This window comes from Vigna unguiculata, chromosome 5 (genome assembly GCF_004118075.2).
Source record: "Vigna unguiculata cultivar IT97K-499-35 chromosome 5, ASM411807v1, whole genome shotgun sequence".
Classification (NCBI taxonomy): domain Eukaryota; kingdom Viridiplantae; phylum Streptophyta; class Magnoliopsida; order Fabales; family Fabaceae; genus Vigna; species Vigna unguiculata.
The window spans coordinates 39,185,946-39,208,015 of record NC_040283.1 but is presented as its reverse complement, the minus strand read 5'-3'; the positions used below and the strand labels follow the sequence as shown (position 1 = coordinate 39,208,015).

General features: G+C 30.0%; 3 protein-coding genes and 1 non-coding gene across 4 annotated transcripts; 2 read left to right on the top strand and 2 right to left on the bottom strand.

The window, feature by feature from the left end:
* Positions 1-4,161: 4,161 nt before the first annotated feature.
* LOC114183717 (thioredoxin-like protein CXXS1) lies at positions 4,162-6,075 on the bottom strand. The gene is made up of 3 exons (XM_028070832.1): positions 5,665-6,075; positions 5,389-5,511; positions 4,162-4,529 (listed from the first exon to the last, which is right to left on the bottom strand). The coding sequence occupies exons 1-3, from the start codon at positions 5,764-5,766 to the stop codon at positions 4,374-4,376; spliced, it is 381 nt and encodes a 126-aa protein (XP_027926633.1). The 5' UTR covers positions 5,767-6,075; the 3' UTR covers positions 4,162-4,373.
* A 3,509-nt stretch (positions 6,076-9,584) lies between these two features.
* Positions 9,585-10,955, top strand: LOC114185591 (photosynthetic NDH subunit of lumenal location 3, chloroplastic). The gene is made up of 3 exons (XM_028073413.1): positions 9,585-9,982; positions 10,209-10,498; positions 10,613-10,955. The coding sequence occupies exons 1-3, from the start codon at positions 9,631-9,633 to the stop codon at positions 10,727-10,729; spliced, it is 759 nt and encodes a 252-aa protein (XP_027929214.1). The 5' UTR covers positions 9,585-9,630; the 3' UTR covers positions 10,730-10,955.
* A 113-nt stretch (positions 10,956-11,068) lies between these two features.
* LOC114185590 (kinesin-like protein KIN-14N) lies at positions 11,069-18,089 on the bottom strand. The gene is made up of 18 exons (XM_028073412.1): positions 17,749-18,089; positions 16,600-16,695; positions 16,207-16,449; positions 15,850-15,994; positions 15,658-15,767; positions 15,421-15,540; positions 15,127-15,309; positions 14,174-14,383; positions 14,019-14,093; positions 13,789-13,935; positions 13,569-13,707; positions 13,349-13,458; positions 12,987-13,148; positions 12,669-12,892; positions 12,342-12,423; positions 12,144-12,248; positions 11,956-12,060; positions 11,069-11,592 (listed from the first exon to the last, which is right to left on the bottom strand). The coding sequence occupies exons 3-18, from the start codon at positions 16,396-16,398 to the stop codon at positions 11,410-11,412; spliced, it is 2,292 nt and encodes a 763-aa protein (XP_027929213.1). The 5' UTR covers positions 16,399-16,449; positions 16,600-16,695; positions 17,749-18,089; the 3' UTR covers positions 11,069-11,409.
* A 2,237-nt stretch (positions 18,090-20,326) lies between these two features.
* TRNAA-AGC lies at positions 20,327-20,399 on the top strand. Its single transcript has one exon. It is a non-coding gene; the product is annotated as a tRNA-Ala (tRNA).
* Positions 20,400-22,070: the final 1,671 nt, after the last annotated feature.

The following is a 22,070-nucleotide window of genomic DNA, read 5'->3' as shown; positions in this document are numbered from 1 at the left end:
TTCTTCTCCGAACCCTTTCACGTGCTTTAAAAACTTTTATCATATTTGCTTTATTATAACATAATAATTTTCAGTGGTGAATTTCACACCTTGAAGTTTCTAAGTGTTTCTAAAAATATGTTATGCAAAAGTTAAATTCAGATATTAACTTGTACGTGCTCAAGATACATGGTCAACTTAGTCGTATTTATTACAAAACTTTCACCATTTTGGTTATTCTATATATATATATTTTTTAAATCCACTAAGAGTTAAAGTATACGCTGGTGTTTATAAAAAGGATTTAAAATGAAATAAAATTTGAAGTAAAGTGATTTGTGTTTGAGAATTGAAAGAAAAAACTCAAAAAATTATTTTAAAATTGGATAAATAAAGGCTTCAAGAAAATGGACAAATAAACAATATAAATATTATCGATTTTAACAAATTTAAAATATTTTAGAAAATAAAATCCTCATTAACACAAATAGTCAATTACATCACTTAATTTATATATATCAACAAAATAAAACACATAAAAGATGCGGTGATAATTTTATAAGTTAAAATTATTTATGTTGGATTCTTTATGATTAACGTAAAATAAATAATTTATGTTAAATCTTTTAGTGTTCAATATAAATTATTTGTTTTACATCGAATACAATAGAGTACGATGTAAATTTCTTTTCAAATATTAGATCTAGGTCTTCCTCCTCATTTGTTATTTTGCAAAAACACCTCAAAAATGGTCTTACAAATTAGGATTTGTTCTCCATTGACAAATTAGAAATTTATTTTTGACCAAGTCTTTGTTCTTTGGTTTTGACTTCTTATAGGGTAACCTTTTATCCGATTTATTTCTCCATTAAGGTTTATTTACTAAAATTTGCATTATCATTTATTATTGTGATTTTTTTTGGAACTCAATCACAATTTTGTATTAAAAACCTTTTGTTTCTTTTGTTTTTATATCGTGTTTGACATTGTAAAAATATTTCATAATAGCAAAAAGAGTTTGTGTCATTTGAACTTTCATGATGTTTCAAATCAAAACTAAATATTTATTTTCTTACTGATTTATTTCTATTTCCAATAAAAAAGCTACAATGAAAAAAGTATTTCTAAATTTGCTTTAGCTTACGTTGTGTATCAAATGAATTTTTTTTATAAAGTTGAAAAAAAATAGTAAGTAAAGAAGTCAAATTTAAAATAAATGTTAAATCATTTAGGAAGAAGATTGAATCATATAAATTCAAAAATATCGAAGCCGAAAATAACTGAAAAATTAAAGATTTTAATCTTTTTTCAACTTCAATTTTTTATTACAAGTTTTTCATATTTATATTTCAATATCATAGTTTTTTTTACATTATTGCTTCTAAAATGCTTATTATAATTTCTTTTTTATTTGTGATGCTTACTGCATAAATAGTTATTTTAAAAATACTGGTACATTTTCTTATTTGGACTATTATTTTAAGCATAAGTTGCACATGGCAAAAATAGGTCGACAAAGCTTGGGTCATAATTACAATAAGTAGTAAATATCACATACACGTGTCTCTGCAATGTTGTCACGCTGTCAAATGTCGGATTTTGTCTTTTTTTTTTCTTTTTTGAAACAAAAGTTATCAAAAAGTGTATCAATTAAAATATAATTAATAACCACCTTTCAATTTTATTAATAAAGTGTAAATATAAATAAAAAAGTTTAAATTTATTTTGATAAAATATAAGTAATTACATGATATGAATAGCAACCATTTGTTTTTATTAATTATCTTTATCTAGTTGGTTCTATTTTTCTTTTCTACTTTATAAAGAATTTTCCCCCTCCACTTATAATATAAATGGTATAAATAATAAATAAAAGTTTCAAAATACATTAAGTGCTTTCATCTAAATGTTAGAGACAAATTTTGGTATCTTCTATCTCATTCAAACAACCAATTTAAAATGTGTAAAACTTAAAATGATATTAGGTTGTGTTGTGGTAGTTCATGACTATTACAAGTTAAACTCATTTAAATCAAAATTAAATGCATGTCCTCACCTAAAAAGTTGTCCATAATTAAAGCTTGACATTAATACAAATTGGAGGCATTAATGATAGTATACATAATGGTTGAAAGGGAAAGAATATTAATATATGAAAAAGAAAATGGTGTTAAATAAGGAAACAAAGAAAAAAAAGGGAGGGGCCATCACCATGATTATAAATATATATATATATATATATATATATATATATATATATATATATATATATATATATATATATATATATATATATATATATATATATATATATATATATATATATATATATAAAAGATGGCCACTAGGCAAAGGTGTTACGATAGCATAGGGTTGATCTAATCCAAAGATATGCACACATTATTCAAATCCAAAAAATATTCATCTAGAAGGATTCTACTTCTTGGTAAGGATATTTTATATTTCTATTTTATCTTTAATTGATATATATATATATATATATATATATATATATATATATATATATATATCCTTTTAATATGTAATCACAATTATTTATATTATTTTTCTAAATATATAAATGTTTTTTATTTTTTGGGATTAAGAAAATTGTAGAACATACAATAGAGAGGTTTTTTAATACGTTTTCCAATCTCTGATTTCAATTCTGATACACTCTCACTTTCTTTTCATATCTCATAAATATTTTTCAAATGCCACTTCTATTTTTCTTCTAAATTGTGCATCAATGAATTTTATTTGAAGCAGTGGAACCATGAAAACTATTTGAAGCAGTGTATGTGCTCATTTTCTTATTTCAAATAATTATTTCAATAATTATTTCAAGAAGTGAGTAGGGAAAACTATTTGAAGCAGTGTTTGTGTTCAATTTTTCACTTCTTGGCAGGGGAGCGTTTGATTACAATGTTTTTTTTTTATCTTCTTCTCTCTGGTATTTTGTTTTTTATTTAATTATAGACTATTATTGACTTTTATTTTTTTCTTATTGTTTTTTTTTCTATTTTTAAACAAAGCCAATATTTTATTCACTCTCAACCATGATATCAAATTTTCCAATTGAAACTCAAAAAATTTAATTCATTTTTAAAAAAATTCAACAAAATTATTATACTCCTCCCTAAACTTGTGTTGTTTATTGGCTAAAGAAAGAAAAATACAAGATGATCTTGTAATTTTTGTTAAAAAGAACTTCTAAACAAATTGTTTTAAAGTAGAAGTCTCTTTATTGGAAACTTATGCGACTTAAATTCGTCTGTTCTCAAATATATAATATTATTTCTTTTTTGTTTTTAGGAATTATAAGCATATTATATTCTTATACTTTTTAGAGAGAATAAATCGTGGTATCCAATATTCATGTTGCATCATATTATGTTGTATGCCACTTTGTTTTTTTTTTTAGTAATTATAAAAAAATTACTCATCATTTTTTCCCTAACTGTTTTTTTTAATTGAGAGAAGTTGGAGTTCATTGCCTACTCTTAACTATAACTTTATTAATTAGGCACCCTATTCCAACCACATTGGCTTCCCAACATGATTTTTTTTTTATGTATATTTTAATGCCAAATATTAATTGACATCTCAATCTAAAACCACGCCCATCACATGGTTGTCATCTAGTTATATAATATTAAGTTGAAAATAACAAACACTCACAAACAATAAATCTCAAATATAAAACCTCACCTACCTTAAGATTTTTTAAATAATTAATATTATTTTTATAAAAATATTATTTTTTGACAACTAAATTTTAACAATTTTTTCTTACAATTTTAAATTTCATTTTTTACGTGGTTTTCCATTTTTTTCTTTTTCTTACTCTCAATATTACAAAACCACTTAAAATAGAACACATCATGTTATAAGGAAAAAGTTATCAAAATTTAGTAGTCAAAATATCATTTTCTTTTTTATAATATATAAATTAACAATTTGTAACTTTTTTCCTTTTCCTTTCTCATATTATCTCATTCTTTCTTTTGGTGAAAATATATCATGTTTACAAATTTCCTTTTTCACTTTATATAAAGATTTAAGGCGAGGGCATGTGATGTTTTTAGTGATGCTCATTATATAAGGAATATTTTAAGTTCATGAGTAAACATAGAAAAGGAATGGTACAAATTTGAATCCAATCATATGGTTCACTTGGAATGTTAGGACAAGAAAGAATATTATAAGAGAATGATGTGAACATGATGAAATTTCAATACATACTAAAATAACATTCACACTCCACTGACTTTCCATGGCTCACCAAACATGTACAAACATGCAAAGAACAACCTTTATCATTTACTTAGAATATAAAACCATACATAAAAATGATTCATAGGACAATGAACATTGTTCACCATGTGCCTTGTTCACTCAGATTTGTAGGAGAGACTTGACTGAACAAAATCATCAATCCTTTTCCTTATTTCATCGGGATTTGCACCAACAATTTTCCCCACAGGAGTTCCTCCATTCAGCAACACAAAAGTGGGCATGGCTTTGATCTCCATCTTGGAGGCAATTTCCTGAATTGAGGGTACATGATCAATGCACATAAAGTAGATCTCAAAAGGGGTTAAGAAAATATGAACAAAAATTCCACTTTCTGCATAAGTTCATGCTTAGGTTGTTAGAAGTTAATTTTAAACCTAACTCAACCTCACAAAATCGGCTTGTAAAGTGAGGATTATTCATTTATATATTGTGAATTAATCTTATCTCTAGTCAATATGGGACTTCCGATCTTATGTTTGGATCCTTTCCTTCAATTTGAAAGAAAAGAAAGAATGGGATGAAGGAATAGATACATACTCTACATGCAACTTTGTTCGTTATGAGTCCAGATTCTCAACTGCTTTTTTTATGTTGTGTTATGGTGTGTCTTTCAAATAAAATTGATATGAGTACTTTAAAAATCTTTTTAATATATTTTAAAACATCAAAATCAGTATTTATTAGTATATTTAAAGGTAAGAAAAAAAAATCTACCGGAAAATCCAGATTCGTTCATTGTGCATTAGAAAAAAAAAATTAAAGATTCTCTGCAAAAGGATGCATTTAATATACTATAATCAACAGTTTCATTGGTGCAAGTTAAAGCCCCTTATGAATATTTTTATTGAAGATTAGGTTAGAGATAAGATTTAGTGATTATTCTATGATTGATTAAATAAAATGAGGTTCATGTGAACTGAAAGTGGGTTTGAATCCTGGAATAAACAATTTGGAAGAATTTTTGTGGACTCCCTTTATTCCCTTTGGATAACAATGCAATTGCAGGAACAACACAAAAACTAATGGATTCAAATTTGAGATATGTGTTCAAACAAGACCAAACCAAACATGTATGACAACAAATTAAGTGTTGTGTGGGAATCAAATTACCTTAACTTCATCCACATCCAATGTCAGAAACAGAACATCTTGGTAATTGGAGGCCAGTTCTTCAAAAACAGGATTCATTACTATAGAAGGCACACACCAGAAAGCAGAGAAATGAACCACAACCTGCAAAATTTCACGCACAAAGAAAAAAACATAGTTTAAATTAAACCCTCAATGATCTTAGAATGATTGAATCTGGTTTTCATTACCATGATAATAAGTAAAAAAGCAAACTGATTTATGCTAAATGAATTCAAATAAACAAAGGAGACTCACAGGGTATTTTTGATCGGTGACATGAGAGATGTAGTGTTCCCATGATTTTTGAGAGTCTATTCTGATAACCTTGGACTTTTTGAGCTTTTCTGTGTCCTCCATTTCTCTCTGCTTCTGCTGCTTCTGCAGAATGGTTTATTTATACAAACAAAAATGTTGTTGGAGGAAATATAAGAACAACACTGCACAAAAAAATGTTGATTTATCCTTATCTTATTAAACGTTTTTGTTCTGTTGAATAAGACATTTTTCTGATTGATGTATATGGATACAACAAACATGGTCTAGCTGGGGCCTATGGATGAGCCAATTCTGTGGTCATGATCATGTGCATGTGGTTCATGCATTCAATTAAAATATAACACGAGTCTCACTTTGAATTTCTGAGAAAAAATTGTAACACCGAATAATATTGAGAAATTTTCCAAATCAATGTTGTTATGGCTCAGCATCAGAGCAGAGAAGAATGGTCCATATATACAGTATGAGTAATGAATGAAGTGTTTGGTAGCATGTAAATATTAATGGCCCACATCGCTCAAATAATTAATACACCACATTCAATAACAAAAAGTCAAATCTATCAGGTGTCCTGAGACTCTGAAAATGTTACTAACTCTTTATGCTTCATTTGGAGATTTAAGGGTAGAAAATAGAAAACAAAAGTTTAAAATCTTGTGGTTTTCATTCATACGAGGAACTATTTGCAATTTGAAATGGTTCTTATCGTATCCCTTTAGTATTGACTGTGAATTTGTTTGTTTGGTTTAGCCTCGGACATTTGACATCTAGAAACAAGAATAAATTATTTTTTATTTATTGTGAATTTTTTATTTTTTAATTGATTTTAAAAACAAATACAAACTGTTTTTGTGTTAAAAAATTAATTAATTTTAATCAATTTTACATCATTTGAACGCAGACACACATATGTAAAGAATCTTAATATTTGTTATTGTTAACCTTATTCGGTGAAAAAAAGTTGTGCATTTTGTATAGGCACCAAATATGTCAACAAAAAACTTGGGTTTGTGCTACGTAGGGAAAGTTTGAAGCTTTTTTGTGGCTCTTTGCTCGTGAAAATTACTGGGTATCAACCTTATTAAACATTAGAAGGTGATTAGGTAACTTAACCTATTTAATTAGAGCCAATTGTTGGATTACGTTTTTTAATTCCACGATGTGTTTACACGTGCACTAAACATGATTACCACAACATAAATGCATGACTACGCCATTTACATATTAAAATGAAAAGTTGGGTATTTTAAATTTTTTATCCAAAGTGTGTCGTCCTATTTTTTTTTTCTTTTGTTTTCTAACCCTAAATCTCTCTACAATCTCTCCTCTTTCTTATTTCTAAATTTCTTCCACTGAACTTCATCTCTTTTAAACTGATCAATTTTTATTTATGTTATACATTATTACTTTTCTTTCAATTTCTTTATTATTTTGTCATCAATAGGTGGAGTCACTCAAAAAAATGATCATCTCAATTTTATTTTATCATATACTGAAATTTATCGTATACAAAAATACTTTACTCTATGCCTTTATAGTTTGGGTAAGTTTATGCTTGAACGGAAACACTGTTTGGGATGAGAAGTTACATGCGAGAGGGAAGTTATTATCATATTGTGTCTTTTATCGAAAGTTTTTAGTTTCGTTAAAATAACTTTTATTATTTTTTATTGACTATATATTTGAATTTTTTTTTTAAATTTTTAAGATATTTTTCATTTTATCATACTCTTAATTATATATATTTTTTTGTATAAATTATTTTAATAGTATCTCTAATTGTTTATAAGACACACATTTATTAATTTTTTAATATTTTTGTTTTTTGTTTATTTTTATGATGTAGAATATTATTTTGATATATTTTATCTAATTATTTATTATTTTCTAACTCATTATCAATTATACTGTAATTTTTTCATCATAATTGTATAAATAATTTTTATTTACTACAATATAAAAAATTAATGTAATTGTCATTAAATTTTTAATCACCATCTAACATATTTTGGAGTTCAAAAGATACAATATCTATGTTAAAATTTTATTATTATGTTTATTATTTGTTTTTTTTTGCGTCATTTTAATAAAGTGATGTATTATAACTTTCATTAGTGTATAAAAAAGATATTCATTACAATTTTAAAAATTAAAGTAAACAAACATTTAAAATATATTTTAATTTGGATATTTGTTTTCCTTTAATTTTTTTAAAAAATATTTTTAAATTTTATCAACTAGGTTTCATTAATGTTTGCAAATTTAATAAATATTTTGGTTCTCATGAAATTTTATTTGGTATTCTAATCTAAAATGTAAACAATTATATTTTATTTCAAAGTATTTGATATCGAAGAAACAATCATCCTCCTAATATTGAATATTTGATAATATTATGTTTCATTTACCATAATTTTTCTTATTTTATAAAAAATAATTAAAATTAATTGAAGTAGTAAGAAAATGGGTACGTGTATGGATACGAGATTATACCCGTTACCTGGTGGAGATGGAGATGAGACAAAAGTTTGATACGTGTTGAATTTGGATATGGGAATGAAGATGAATTTTTTCTAAGGAAATGGGTATGAGATAGCGAAACATATCTCTGTCATGTCCCATTGTCATCTCTATCGGTAAGCTTATAATAAAGTTTTGTATGAATTAAAAAATGGAGACTGAGAAAAATTTATTCACTCAAATAAATTAATTTAATTAATTATAATTTCAAATAATTAAAATTTAAGATAAAAGATTAAAATAGTTTGGAAATAGAGACAATTTTATTTACTACGCTTTACTTTTCCTTGAAATATAATGTTTTAGTACATTAAAAAAAGGTTATAGTCCAAAATCCAAATAAGTTAAGAATGAAATAATTAAGAAGGAAGAATATTGGTGAGATGTTATTATAGTTTGTTATTTCCAATTTAGGTGTCTGAATGACTACATTACTAATTTTCTTTATAATTGATGTATAGTGAAATATTTTTTAATTATTTTTACTGAAATATTTTTTCTACCATACTTTTATTTAGTAAAATCAAATATAGGATTTTACTTCAAACTTTTAAATTCAAAAGTTGAATCAATTTAATGTTAACGAATCTCTAACATTTTTCTTTCTTTTCCTTGATATGTATAGAATAATATAAAATATAATCAGGAAATTACTATTACCTTGTAAAAAAATTGATCACTATACTATAGTATCTACTTATTTTTTTAATTTATAATTATTAATTACATATACCAATTTGAAGAAAAACTATAAAATAAAAATTAAAAACACTTAACAAATATACAATTTAGTATGTGTTTTAGTTAATTTATTTTGAAAAAAGTTCTTTATATAACCTTTATAAATGATTTTCTTACAAAATATTATTTTTTAATCCAAACTTTACCAAAAATGGATGGACACATGTGAAGACTTTGTTAAAATAATACTATTAAATTAAAAGAATGTCAACAAATTTTATTGTTTTGCACAAAAATTTAACAATTAGAACTAAAATTCCTCAACATCTTTTTTAATATTAGTAGTTTAGCACACACACAAAAATCATTTTACATTTTCATGAGATTGGTACTAGAAGCACAATAACAGGTCCTCTTAAGTCATAATAAATTCCGAGTAATTAAAATGTATTAATATTTAAATTGATATAAAAAGATTTTTTTTCTCTATTATTACTAACTGCACCCTCATTATTATCATGGAGTGCAGTTAGTAATTTTGGGGTGCAGCAAGAAAAGGTTGAAAAACAATACCCTGGAAAAGAGTAATACCACAGGCCAAGAAAGCCCATACGTACATAAGATAAGAAGAAATTACTATACAATCCTTCACGAGGATAACAATTTTATTGGCACACATTGGATATATATCACTTGGCAACGGATATGAGTGATGTAACATAAACTTTGTTTTTCCAAGCTTTGATGAACAATCTCTCTGTTTCACACTTCACTCATTTGAGTTCCTTAATCATCATGCCTCCTCTCACAAACTTGCATGGAGTCTCCAAAACCTTAATTCCCCTCACATGTCTTCCAAATGCACACAACACCATAAAAAGAGCACAAGTAGTTGGATTTCTTGGAAGCAAAACTCAAGAAGAAGAAGAAGAAGAAGAAGCATCAGAATGCTCAGTTCAGACCACAAGAAGAGCAGCAGCTATAGGGCTTACCACTCTAGTCCTCACATGGCCATTCAATGACAAGATTTCATCAGCCAAAGATAATGGTTTCTGGGTTGAAGATCACCCTCTTCCTCGATTAACTGTCACTAACAGTAAGCTCTCTTTGTAACTAGTTTACACACATAGTTCACATACATGCCAAATAAAATGAGTTCAAATTTGGCTCATTTTGTTCATTTTACAATGAGTGTCTTAAAAATGATTTCTAATACAGTTTTTTTTTATAGTTAACAGTGTAAAAATTGTTGTACTGCAAGTTTTGACGAGCCTAATAGGGTATTTGATATCTTCTGATGTGAATGTTTGTTACTTGGTTAGATATTGCAAATGAGAAAACGGGGACACGTTCTTTTCTTAAAAGGGGATTGTTCATGCCAGATATTGGACTGAAAGGGAGTGTGCAAAGGATTAAGAGGTATTCCTTTGATCTTCTAGCGATGGCAGATTTGGTTCATGCAGACACACTCAACTATGTGAGGAAGTACCTTAGACTCAAGTCTACCATCATATACTATGATTTTGACAAGCTTATCTCTGCCACTCCAGTGGATGATGAAAAGCAGCAACTAACTGATATGGCTAACAAACTGTTTGATAATTTTGAAAGGGTAATACCCTTTCTCTTTCTCTTTCTCCTCCTTAAAAATTACGTGTTTTGTCAGTTATTATGCTATTACAGTGGTTGGACTAATTGTGAAATTGAATTTGTGATTCAATGACAGCTTGAAGAAGCTTCGAGGAAGAAAAGTCTACCTGAAACACAATCATGCTATCAGGAAACTGAAGTTTTGCTTAAAGATGTCATGGACCGGATGGATGTATTGTACGAAACAATTTAATCAATCTGTTACTATTTCTCTTGTCAAAAATCAATTATACGTGTTTGATGTACAATACTGATTCCAAGAAAAGGGGTGCTTATCAAGAACATGGGAAGATGTTATGTCAGAAGAATTACAAATGTATGATGGTGTCAACTATTATAGTGATTTCAATCATTGATGGATATGTATCAACACCCTATCGATTATATGATGTATGTATTCCACGTTAGAAACATGCTAATGCTACCTTACAGCCAAATGTTTGAGTGAAAACCAATCCAACAATTCTTTTAAAAACAGAAAAAGTACAGAAGCACGTGACTATCTCCACAGTAGAGAATGTTAAACAATATGGAGATTGAATTTAGTATGTCTTATGTATGAAACATTCTCGAGATACCATTGATTTTTACACATTTGACAGAATTAAATACACCAAAAATGTCCATGACTGACATGTTTCATGATAAGAAAGAAGCGTAACATGAAATGGTGAATATAAGATCAAGCTGAACTGCAAAAAGAACTATAGTAATGAGAAATCTCTTTTTAGCTAAATGAATACTCAGTTACTTCTTTACTATACATTACAATCTATAGAGTCTGATGTTAGAATTGGAGTTATTTTGGCTGTAGTAGCGATTACACAAATATGTTAAACAATATATTCATTCATTCATTGATGTATGTAAAGATTAGAAATAGGTCAAGCGAGATTCTATAGGGCGTTGTCCATTGGTGTGACGGCGTGGTGTTCCAATTTCACATGCATTAACTCTTGATGCAAACCGGAGTGAGCATAGTGACTCTCCTGCTGAAGCTTGGTCTGGAGAGATGTTGACAAACATCAATGTTTTTGAGTCTCCACCTAGACAAGGCTGTTCAACATTTGTATCCCACACAACAAATCAGATCACCTCAAATGATTACAAGACAACAATAAAGAAGCAATCAATGCAGTAAAATTGTCAAAACTGCTGCATGCAAATTTTGTTTAACAATCCAGCTACATGACATGATTTCTTTGGTTTCCTATAGTTGAAATATATTTTAGTTATGAAATAGTTTCTTACATAGAAATTACAATAAAGGGATGCTAACAATGTATATCATGGAAGTCCCTCGTGCATTCATATATATGTTTCAACAGGTGAGAAAATCATGAGATTATGTTGAATTTAATGTACAGTAAACAACTATGTACTACAGATTATTTTGAAGTATGAGCAAAGAATAATCACCTGAAGTAGGTATGTAAGCTTTGAGTTCCTGAATGGGATATGATCCTCCTTCTTGGCCAAGGCAAATATGACATCACTTAATGATGACAGACTTTTATTTATTGCCTATTGCAAGACAGAAAATTTAGATTAATAGAAAGAAAATAAGTAGAGCTATTTGAAATAGAAAACATTATGAGTTTACTTACTTGAGTTTCTTTCAATCGGTCCCCGGTTGACCCACTCCTTGAAAGACGCTCACTTCCAGCAAGATCAATGAGATTTAGAATGCCTTGTACTTGTTGATCAGTGCTCTAGCAGAACCACAGGTTGAAATTTGAAAACGTGTAAGACGTTACGGAGTTTATGAAATGGTTCAATTTTTATCAGAGGAGAAACAACCATACCTCATTCACACCATAGATTCGAAGAGTGAATACAAAATGACTTCTAGAAGATTGTTCATTCATCTGAGTTTTGCCCACAGATCTAAAAGAAAAACCAATACAGTTAAATTCAGCATCCAAAGGCAAAGGAATTTAACTTCCAGAAGTAAATGTATCGAAGTATTCGGTTACACTAGAACTATGTCATGTTATTTTTTCCAAAATTAGTAGCTCATTTCTCTTGATCTTATACTATGAATAACTGGGATATGCAATATAACATGGCCACAATAGCTACATTGAAAAAGAGCACTAGAAACCTATAAAGGAAGCTTATGAAGTAATCACCTGCTATTAGCAGCTTGACTTAAAAGAAATGCAACCTCTTTTACACTCTGAACATCCACTACCGTTAGATCAGAAACATGTGTATTTCCATTGGCATCATGTTTGATGGAGTATTGCTTCCCAGGAGTACCATTTTCCACACGTGTTGGTGTTCCATCAGATGATGACTTATTTGTAGATAACAAATCACGAACGGTTTCATTGTATATTTCCAACATAGACACCTGTTAATTTTTAAGAAGAAAAAACCCTCTTAGACCTTAGCATTGCAATTTATGATCCATAACATGAATAACTAAAAACTTTACTCTATATCACCTGCATTTCATATTTCCAGCCTTGGGGTTTCTGAGACTGTTTTGCTTGAAATATCTGTTCTAGAGAACGAGGGATCAAGCCCTTCTCTTCTGGATGTCCAGGCCTGCCCATCATTGTGTAAGTTTTCCCTGATCCTGTCTGACCATAGGCAAAAATACAAACCTGGAAAAGAAAATGTCCATTATACATCAATCAAAACCAAAAAGCCTTTTTCATTATAGAACAAAAATAATCAAAAAGGAAGTTATGCATTTTTAGCAGTTAATCTGACTAGCAATTACTCAATTGTTAGCAGTTATGCAATGCATATAATATTGTTTGAAATAATATAGTAGGAATAAGAGAAAACTTTAATATATTACCTTATAACCATCAAGAGCACTTTGCACAAGCTGTGAAATTTCAATAAAAACTTCTTCTTGTAACGCATCAGGTGCAAAAACTTTATCAAATGTGAATGAATGTTTTTGGCCTAAAACAGAAATAGTAGTATAAGTTACAACATTCTTAAATAATAAAATGAACATACATCAATTAGAAAAAAGACCAACTTCAAGTTCAGTATCATGAGATGAGACTTACCACTTTGTGTCAATTCGATGCCCCGTCCAGAAGCTTCCATCGATGAGGGATAAGATATAAGCTTTCCTTCTGTACTACAAGCCTCATCAGGTAACAAAGGCCGCACTCTACAGAACACACGGATGTTCCCTTTCAGTTCCTGTAAAAACAGAGATTAGTATGGTGTGCATATTGTTTAATTTTTTTTCCATCACCAATGAAATTTGGCTCAGGGAATTACCAAAATCGTATTGTGCAATTCTTTCCTCAGTTTCTCCCCTACTATAACTTTATACTCTGCATCTTCCAAACGTCTTTGCAACTCATGTACAAGCTTTTGTTGCCCTTCAAATTCTGTTCTTGTCTCACTTGCAGATATGTCAGAAACCTAACAAGGAACAAAATCCAATGTATCATATAACATGTCCAAATGAACTTCCTTTTCTTTTAACTTTATGCCTCCTTCATTACCTGCAGTTTCTCCTCTGCAGTGGTGAGCTTCTCTTGCAGCATCTTTATCCGCTCATCTTGCAAAGCACATTTTGCCTGTGCAGAAAAATCATCACATTTCTACAATAAACACAATAGGATGTGACATTTACCAAAAAGAACAAGATTAAACCAACCTCCAATTCATTTGTTCTTATGGTCAAGTTGTTCAGTTCAGAGCAGGACTTCTCCGTAGAATCTTTCGACCTCTCTAATTCAGTAGTCAAAGTTTGCACTTGAGATAGTTGGCGGTCCCGTTCATCCCTCACTTGTTGCAGCTCAACACGAAGTGATCCAACTTCACTGGCCAAGGCATCCTTCTGTTTTGTGGCCTCTTCTTGAGAAGACTAGTAAACCAACCAATGAAACTATTTAAGATACTAGTTGCATGTTAAGCAAAAAAAGTTTCTGGAATTCCAAGGAAGGATGGTAATAACATATCGGCATTTACTTATGGTTATAAATAAGAACATGTGTTAATGTTCTTTTACTTGAAAAGACTCTAGCAATGTAGTAACGTGTTAATGTTTTAGTGGGAAGAAATTCCCCACGACACATCTACCACTGAAGCCATATTATCATTGAAAGAGCTATGGTATTTGTTTGACAGTAAACATTTTACTAGAGAGTTTAGTTAAACTACAAACATTCATTCTAAAACAAATCAAAATACATCCTATTCTGATGTGAAGAGCTCAAGAACTCTACAAGCATCATTCGAAGTAAACCCAGTAACTAAATTAAATAAGATCAACACTTGTGAAATAGTCACATCAAAAAGGAAAGAAAAAGTAGGGTCTGGAAGACATGTAGTCAAGTCATTAAAAACAAGTTTTCTTAAAAATCTATGGCATTCAATGCATCCTAGAAGTGTCATTTTCATCTAAGCATGCCCATTAGCAAAAGATCAAGAATAAATTAGTTATAGGATTCTTCCCAACCATCTACCAACAAAAAATGCACTTAACACATTCCAATGATCATTAAGAGAGTTGCAGACTTGTAGGTATCAACTCTATTGCACTCTTACCCATGCATGGCTACTTGAATTTGAATTGAAACAGTTCACACTTCAGAGCAGCAGACTCACCATAGACAAAGTAAGCTGGCCCTTTAGCAGAGTAAGGTTCTCCACTACAGCAGCTTTCTCTTTCTCCACACGCTTAAGTTCAGTTTCAACTGTAGAAAGCTCTGAATGAAGTTTTCCATTATACTGCTGCAAGCTCGTTATGTAATCTTGCAACCGCTTATACATGTCATTGAGTGATGATATCTGTAGAAATCATTGTTGTAGACATTTAGATATATGAATAATTCCTGACAAAACTAACAGCATCAGATAAGAAGCATAAAAAATATTGAATTGAGACTGATATGGTTTTACCTTCTGATTTGCACTTTGGAGATCCCGTTGTGCTCTTCCAAGATCTTCCTGTAGTGTATTCTGTGACCTCTCAAAGTTAAGCCTGGCCTCTCTCTCCTTAACAAGAGATTCTGCTGCTGCCTAGTGTTTTCAAAGATAATAAGTATAAATTATTATCAAATATAACCTTTCCCTACCATTTTGCTCCAAAGATTCACCCATGAAATTCCACTGACTTGACTTGAAAATCTGACTTACTGTTTTCTCTGTTTCTTCCTTCACTAATTTCTCCTGTAAAGAAGTGCAATTTCGTCTCATTTCAACAATAATTGAATTTAGTTCATCTTCCTTGATTTTGAGTAACAACTCTGCAATTAAATGAATCTAACTGCATTAGTTCAGGAACTTGATAATGGTTTTCCAAACAAAGAAAGGAGAAACAATCTTAACCTATCTCCATGCATTTCTGCTGGGCTAATTCCAATGAACTCTTCAATTTTTCTTGCTCCAGTGAGTAGCTAATCTCAAGGTCTTGGAACCACCTGATGCAAACCTTCAGCCTTTTTATGTAATCCATCATATTTTCACATCTTTCCTAAGAGCACAAAACCTGATGTTAACATAAGATAATGATAGCTAACCAAGCAGTAATTCAAGTAGCACTACTACAAAGAAGTATACACTAATGAAGGACCAGAACCTTGACACCCCTTGGATCTCAAACATAAATAGCCAAAACAAGCAACCAAGAAATAAAACAGATATCCCACAAAATCAATGACCATGAAGCCACAGACTTCAACTAACCTTATAATTAAATCTGTCTTTCCTTTTGGCCTTTTCATTCAGCAGGGCCTCCACATCCTCCCTGGTGAACTCTATAACGCCATAATCTGAACCAGCATTGCTTGGTGGAGCACTACTGGGGCCAAGATCATGGCCACCATTTACAACACCAAAAGCTGGCCTTGTTCTTCCGTTAATAGGAGTTCCCACCATCTCTTTTCTCTGTCCCCAGCTCTTGTCTAGGAGGAGCTCATCACCCACACACTGGAAAAAACACAACAAAAAGATAACTTTTTTAACCGTGACATTTCACTTGCACTGAGGAAATGTTAAGCGAAACAAACAAACAAACCCGTGACTGAAACGGTGGTGAAAAAGGGAAAAACAAATCATGGGCATGAGAAAAGAAGGTACCTTTGAACCTTGAAGAGGTTGAAGGAGTGACTGTGAATGATGGTTTACACCAGTTCTAGTTCATTGTCTCCATTTTGAAGCTCACCACTCCACAAACTGCAGTAAAAAGACAGAGAGAGATAACTAGTGTTGTGGGGTCATGTCATGGATTGTGTTGAAAGCTAACAAGAGATGAAAGGAAGTTGCTTTTGCAAGAAGAGATAGGTGATAATCCACACACACACAAACAGAAAAGAGCATAAAGAGAGAGGAGACAGAGAAATGGGGGTGGATCCTTAAAAAGAAGAAAAGAGGTGAAAAAGTGTTAATGGATTATTGTTCTTGTTGTGTTGGTAAGTGAACTTCCAATAGATTGTAGATCTGTGTTGTGTTGTGTTTGGTACTGTTTGTCAGCCAGGACTTAGTTTAGATTTTTACTGCCTCCCATTTTCAACTTTTTAAATCACCTCCTGCCCATCACGTGTAAGATTCGTTTCTCCATGCAACTCATTAATTACTCCAAGAAATTTAAATTTAAATATTTACTAAAGTTTTACATAGTTTTAAGTAAGTTATTTCTTTGTACCATACCACTCCAACCGTTTTAAGTTTAATGTTTAACACAACTGCATATTATCTGTTAAATTGTAAGAATCTTATACAAACCACACGTATTTGTATTGTTATAATGAGGGTTAGACTGAAAATTATTAAATACCTGTTGATGAAGACTTCAACAAATTGAAAAGGATGTGTAATATTTGCATGAAAGTGATGGTTTGGTAGCACTTTAGTTACCTTTAGGAATACGAAATGCCTCCATTTACCTTAAATTCATATACAGTCTTTTACAAAACAAATAGCTAAACCATCTAAACCCTCTTGTTATTTTAATTTCTGTACCTATAATTTTTTTTCTCAGCATTTTAACTAAACTTAAAAAGCATAAACAGTTACTTGTAAGTTGTTTTTTTCCAGCACAGTTACCAACCATAAAATGATTTGGGAGAGAGAAACATTTTCTTGACAGTAAAATCAAAGAGACCCCAGAACTAATTTTATTCCCAAACTGCAGGAGCAACAGACCTAGTAGACTAGTGACACCAATAAATGAATAAAATCCATTTCAACAGTCTTTAAACAAATAAAAAAAATGAATAGATTAATTACCATTATTAGTTCATTCCACTGCTGTAGCAGGATCCAACAGAACTTCATCCAAATCCCAATTAATTAAGTCTAATTTTTGCAACCTTCTTCTCAGACCACTAAACAAACATTTGAGTTGCGTCAGAAGAGAGTTAAGAATTTTCACTTTGATTTGCCAAAAGGGGTTGATTAGCCTGCAAAATCTGCCAAGTGCCAAGTTATGAAAAAGGAAAACAGTGAAGATGATTCAACACAAGTAGTTGTTTGTTGGTGTTTCCATTCAGTTCTTGGTACTAAGCTGCATTCTTTGTCCTTTTCCTATGACCCCTCTTTTCTTTGAGGCTTCTTCTTCAACTATGCCTCTTGAATTGACTTATCCTCCTCTCTCTATGCACCAAAAAAAAGTTTTGTCCTAAGCGTGTTGATTGCATTGCATTGCTACAATAATAATATAGTGGACATCATTGTCCATGTTAAGTAGAATAAAGCTCAAAATTCTTTGTGTCACAATCTCACTCTAGATGTTCGGATCTTGCCCTTTCACATTGTCGGCAAAATTACAAGGGAATAATAGATAAATCACACACCATTTTGCTTGCTCTTGCTTTGCATAAATTCTTATAAAGTATTGCTCTGTGTTACCACTAATCACAGTGTGTGTGTGTGTTGTAATGAATTCACAAAAGACTATTTCAACCACAATTTAAAAATCTTACTTTTAGCTAAATATGAGAATAAGAATGAGCAATTTTCCTTTGCTAGATTGTTAAGCAATTTCGTGCTTGATTCTTAAGTCTGTGGAAAGGTTAATTTCTGAAAGCTGATTACCAAGTCTTTGTTTGAAAGCAGCATGGAATATGAGTTAGGTGTGATGAGTAATAACTGCATGATTGTTTAGTAAGTATTGAATATTTATTGCTCCATGGACTCATTGATCTACCAATAATTATTGACATTGTAATTATCATTTGGGTGTATTATACAAAGCTCTTGGTCACAAACAAGTTACTACATATTACAAAGTGTATATTTACGTTGAAATGTTTTGGTTTATAAAGGACATGGCATCATTTTTTTTTATGTGTGGCCCTTTGACTCTCACATGATTGAGTAAACTGAGTTTGATTATTTAGTATTAGCTTTTGGGGTTAATGTTAGTTTAACAATTCCAAGGTAGTGAGGGACAAATTAGTGGACTAATTAAAACTTACATCAACTCAAGTAGAGGTTTTTAGTTGCACTTCTTGGCCTGCAGTAATCTGCACAGTGGCTTTTCTAAGTGTCATGAATTGAAGATTATCCTGAAACATAGCTAGCAATTTACAATGAATATTTTGGTCTGTTTCATTTGGTTCAAGGCCAAATTTTTCGTTCGATTCTTTGGTATTGTACTATGTTAAACATTAAAAATATATTTATCTTGATATATTAAAATTTCTTTTAATTTATTTTAAAACATCAAAATCAAGTACATTAATGTCTTTCTAAAGATAAAAGAGACGAACAGCAATTAAAAATCCAACAAAAAATCAAAATTTGTTATGTTTTAGAAATATGAAAGATGATCGAATTTAAATTCTCTATCGATTATTTTGATAGTCTTTTTATTGCATCATATCTTTAAAATATATTAATGATTATAAATTTAATATTTTAAAATATTAAAACTTTTGTAATATATCAATCTCAAAATATTTTAAAAGATGATAGTACCAAAAATCAATAAAATTTTGGACTCACTTCAATAACACAACATAAAAATAAAATTTGAAATATCTTCTTTGTAACTCTTTATACCTTAATTCTACCTTCTTCAAGATTAAAGCTTATCACAGAAAAGATATTTCACCTCTTTAATTTTCGGCTTAATCTTAAGTTTTCTCTTAATTTGTAATTTAGTATGTTAAGAAAATTGTAAAAGACTAACCATAAGGAAATGAAGAGCATTAAACAGAGAGACTTAGTGTCATGATTGTCTTGCTCAATCATTTATGACTCTAGTTGCCTCAGTTCATAAATTCATTTCATTTTCTAAAAGTTAAAAACAAAATCTTATCATTTCATACATTATTGCTATATATTAAATTTCCTATAATTACCCCATTTAACTTTCCTTTTCCAATATTTTGTATGTCATATAAATAGAAAAGACACATTAAAGTTTTTTCTTATAAATTATTAGTTGCAATGTTTAATAATGATTTGAATTATATTTTTAAAATTTTAAAATACACAAACACTCGTTTTCACTATTCATAATAAACTAAATTTAGACAGAAAGAGAAATGTGTTAAAAGAGTCAAATAAAACAAGTTTGCAAACATAATCATAAACAAACAAGTTCATTCAGCATTCAAAAACACTGAAAACCATGAAAATAAATGTAGAAAGAAACTCCAAATTTGTCTTCATCGCTGATTTAACATTTCAAACTTCAAATATTAAATTCAAAATCGATGACATTTGCACGGAAATTTATGTTATCATTCGCTAATTAATCTTACATATTCTTATTCCATTATCCACGAGCATATAACAGAAGTAACATATTATATATCTTTTAAAACAATATGATAATAATTTTAAACGTAAATAATATGGGGATGTAGCTCAGATGGTAGAGCGCTCGCTTAGCATGCGAGAGGTACGGGGATCGATACCCCGCATCTCCATTTACCAACTTTTTTGATGTTTTTTGAATATTTGGTTTATTTTGCTGAAAATGAGAACAGTAACGTTGCTTTTGCAATGAAAATTCTAGCTTTTGATTATTTTACACGAAACCGTTGAGTTGTCTGTGTCAGAGTCATTTGAAAATCCGTTAATTGTGTGTTACAAAGTTTTAAGGCTTACACGAAACTGTGTCCAATTAATGGCATTTACATGTTCGGGAAAAGATTGGTTCTGGGACAGTTATATTTCACAAATCATACGCAACCCTCTTCTTCATTCATGAGGTTGGAAGCATGGGACACGTCTCATCAAAAGTTTTCACCTCATTATGCTATGTTATTGCTATTTTTGCCTTCTATTTCTTTTAACAAGTGCCCATGTAAGTAAGAGATGCAATTTTAACATTTTTGTGGGGTGTGTTAGTGTGAGGTTTTAATTAACCTCCTCTTTTTAGGGTCCATATGTCCAAGTAAGTAACTACCCCTTTTCGTTACTCACCACAATTAAGATTATGTATGCTTCATCAATGTTCTTATATAAATACTTTAAACAAATTTACTCATACCGGCTATAGCAAAAACAAATAGAACAATGATAGAAAAAAAAACCACAAAAATAGATGGATAATTAATAAGGAAGAATTAAGGAAAACACACACAAAAGATTATCATTAGTTATTTAATTGTAGTGTTAAGATTATGCAGATTCTTTTATGTCAACTCTCTAACCCGGGTTAATAAGTCATTGATAAGTTTCTTTTTGAGGAGTTTACTTTGAAGAGGGTATTGTAGAGAATAATTCAAGTCTAAGTATTGTATTCGATAGAAATAATAAAGTTAAACACCACTCATTATTCTCACTTAAATGTACTATGTCTTGATATTTTGAATTAAAAGTGATTCAATCCTTAAATAAATTGGACTGAAGTCATATGTGTATAATCTCTTTCTAATAAACTCTATCGAAAGAAAGAAAAAACACCACTCATTATTCTCACTTAAACAAAAATGTTAATGAAAAGACAGACGAACTACTCAAGATCTTGAACTATCAAACAATTTATAACATCACAGATTCTACAAACCTTAACAAGTTTCTCTTTTAACAAGGTTTTAAGTAAATTTTCACATATGCAATGTGCTTTTCATATAAATATTTGAAGTTGGGAATGTTATATTTTGTCGTGATGTTTTCTGGCTTTCATTAAGTCTGATTATTCTTTCAATTTTCATGTCGATTTACTCCAATCCTTAATCAAAGTCGTCATTATCATGCAATTTGTGAATGAGGTAAGTTTGGACGAGTAGTGCTTGTCATGGTGTTTTTGTATCTGGTTTCCGTTTTTGCATCATGCTTTGAGGGCACAATTTTCAATGCTTAATTGACCATCATAATGAATTATTGACCCCTGTTAAATGAGATGGAGAATGGCATTGAAAAAATTGCATGACACTGTTCAAGATACTTAGAATTGTATTATTCATACAACATTGAACAACAACATTTCTTTGTCTGTCATATCATGTCAGTTTTTACTAACAAAATAATGTTTCCTTTGAGTTGCAAGTGGATAAGTATAAAACTAGGTGCCCCTGAAGAAATGCAAGAGATTGTTAGGAGTAGAAAACATACGTAACTTTTGGTGCCAAATCTTGTTGAATTTTCCCAGT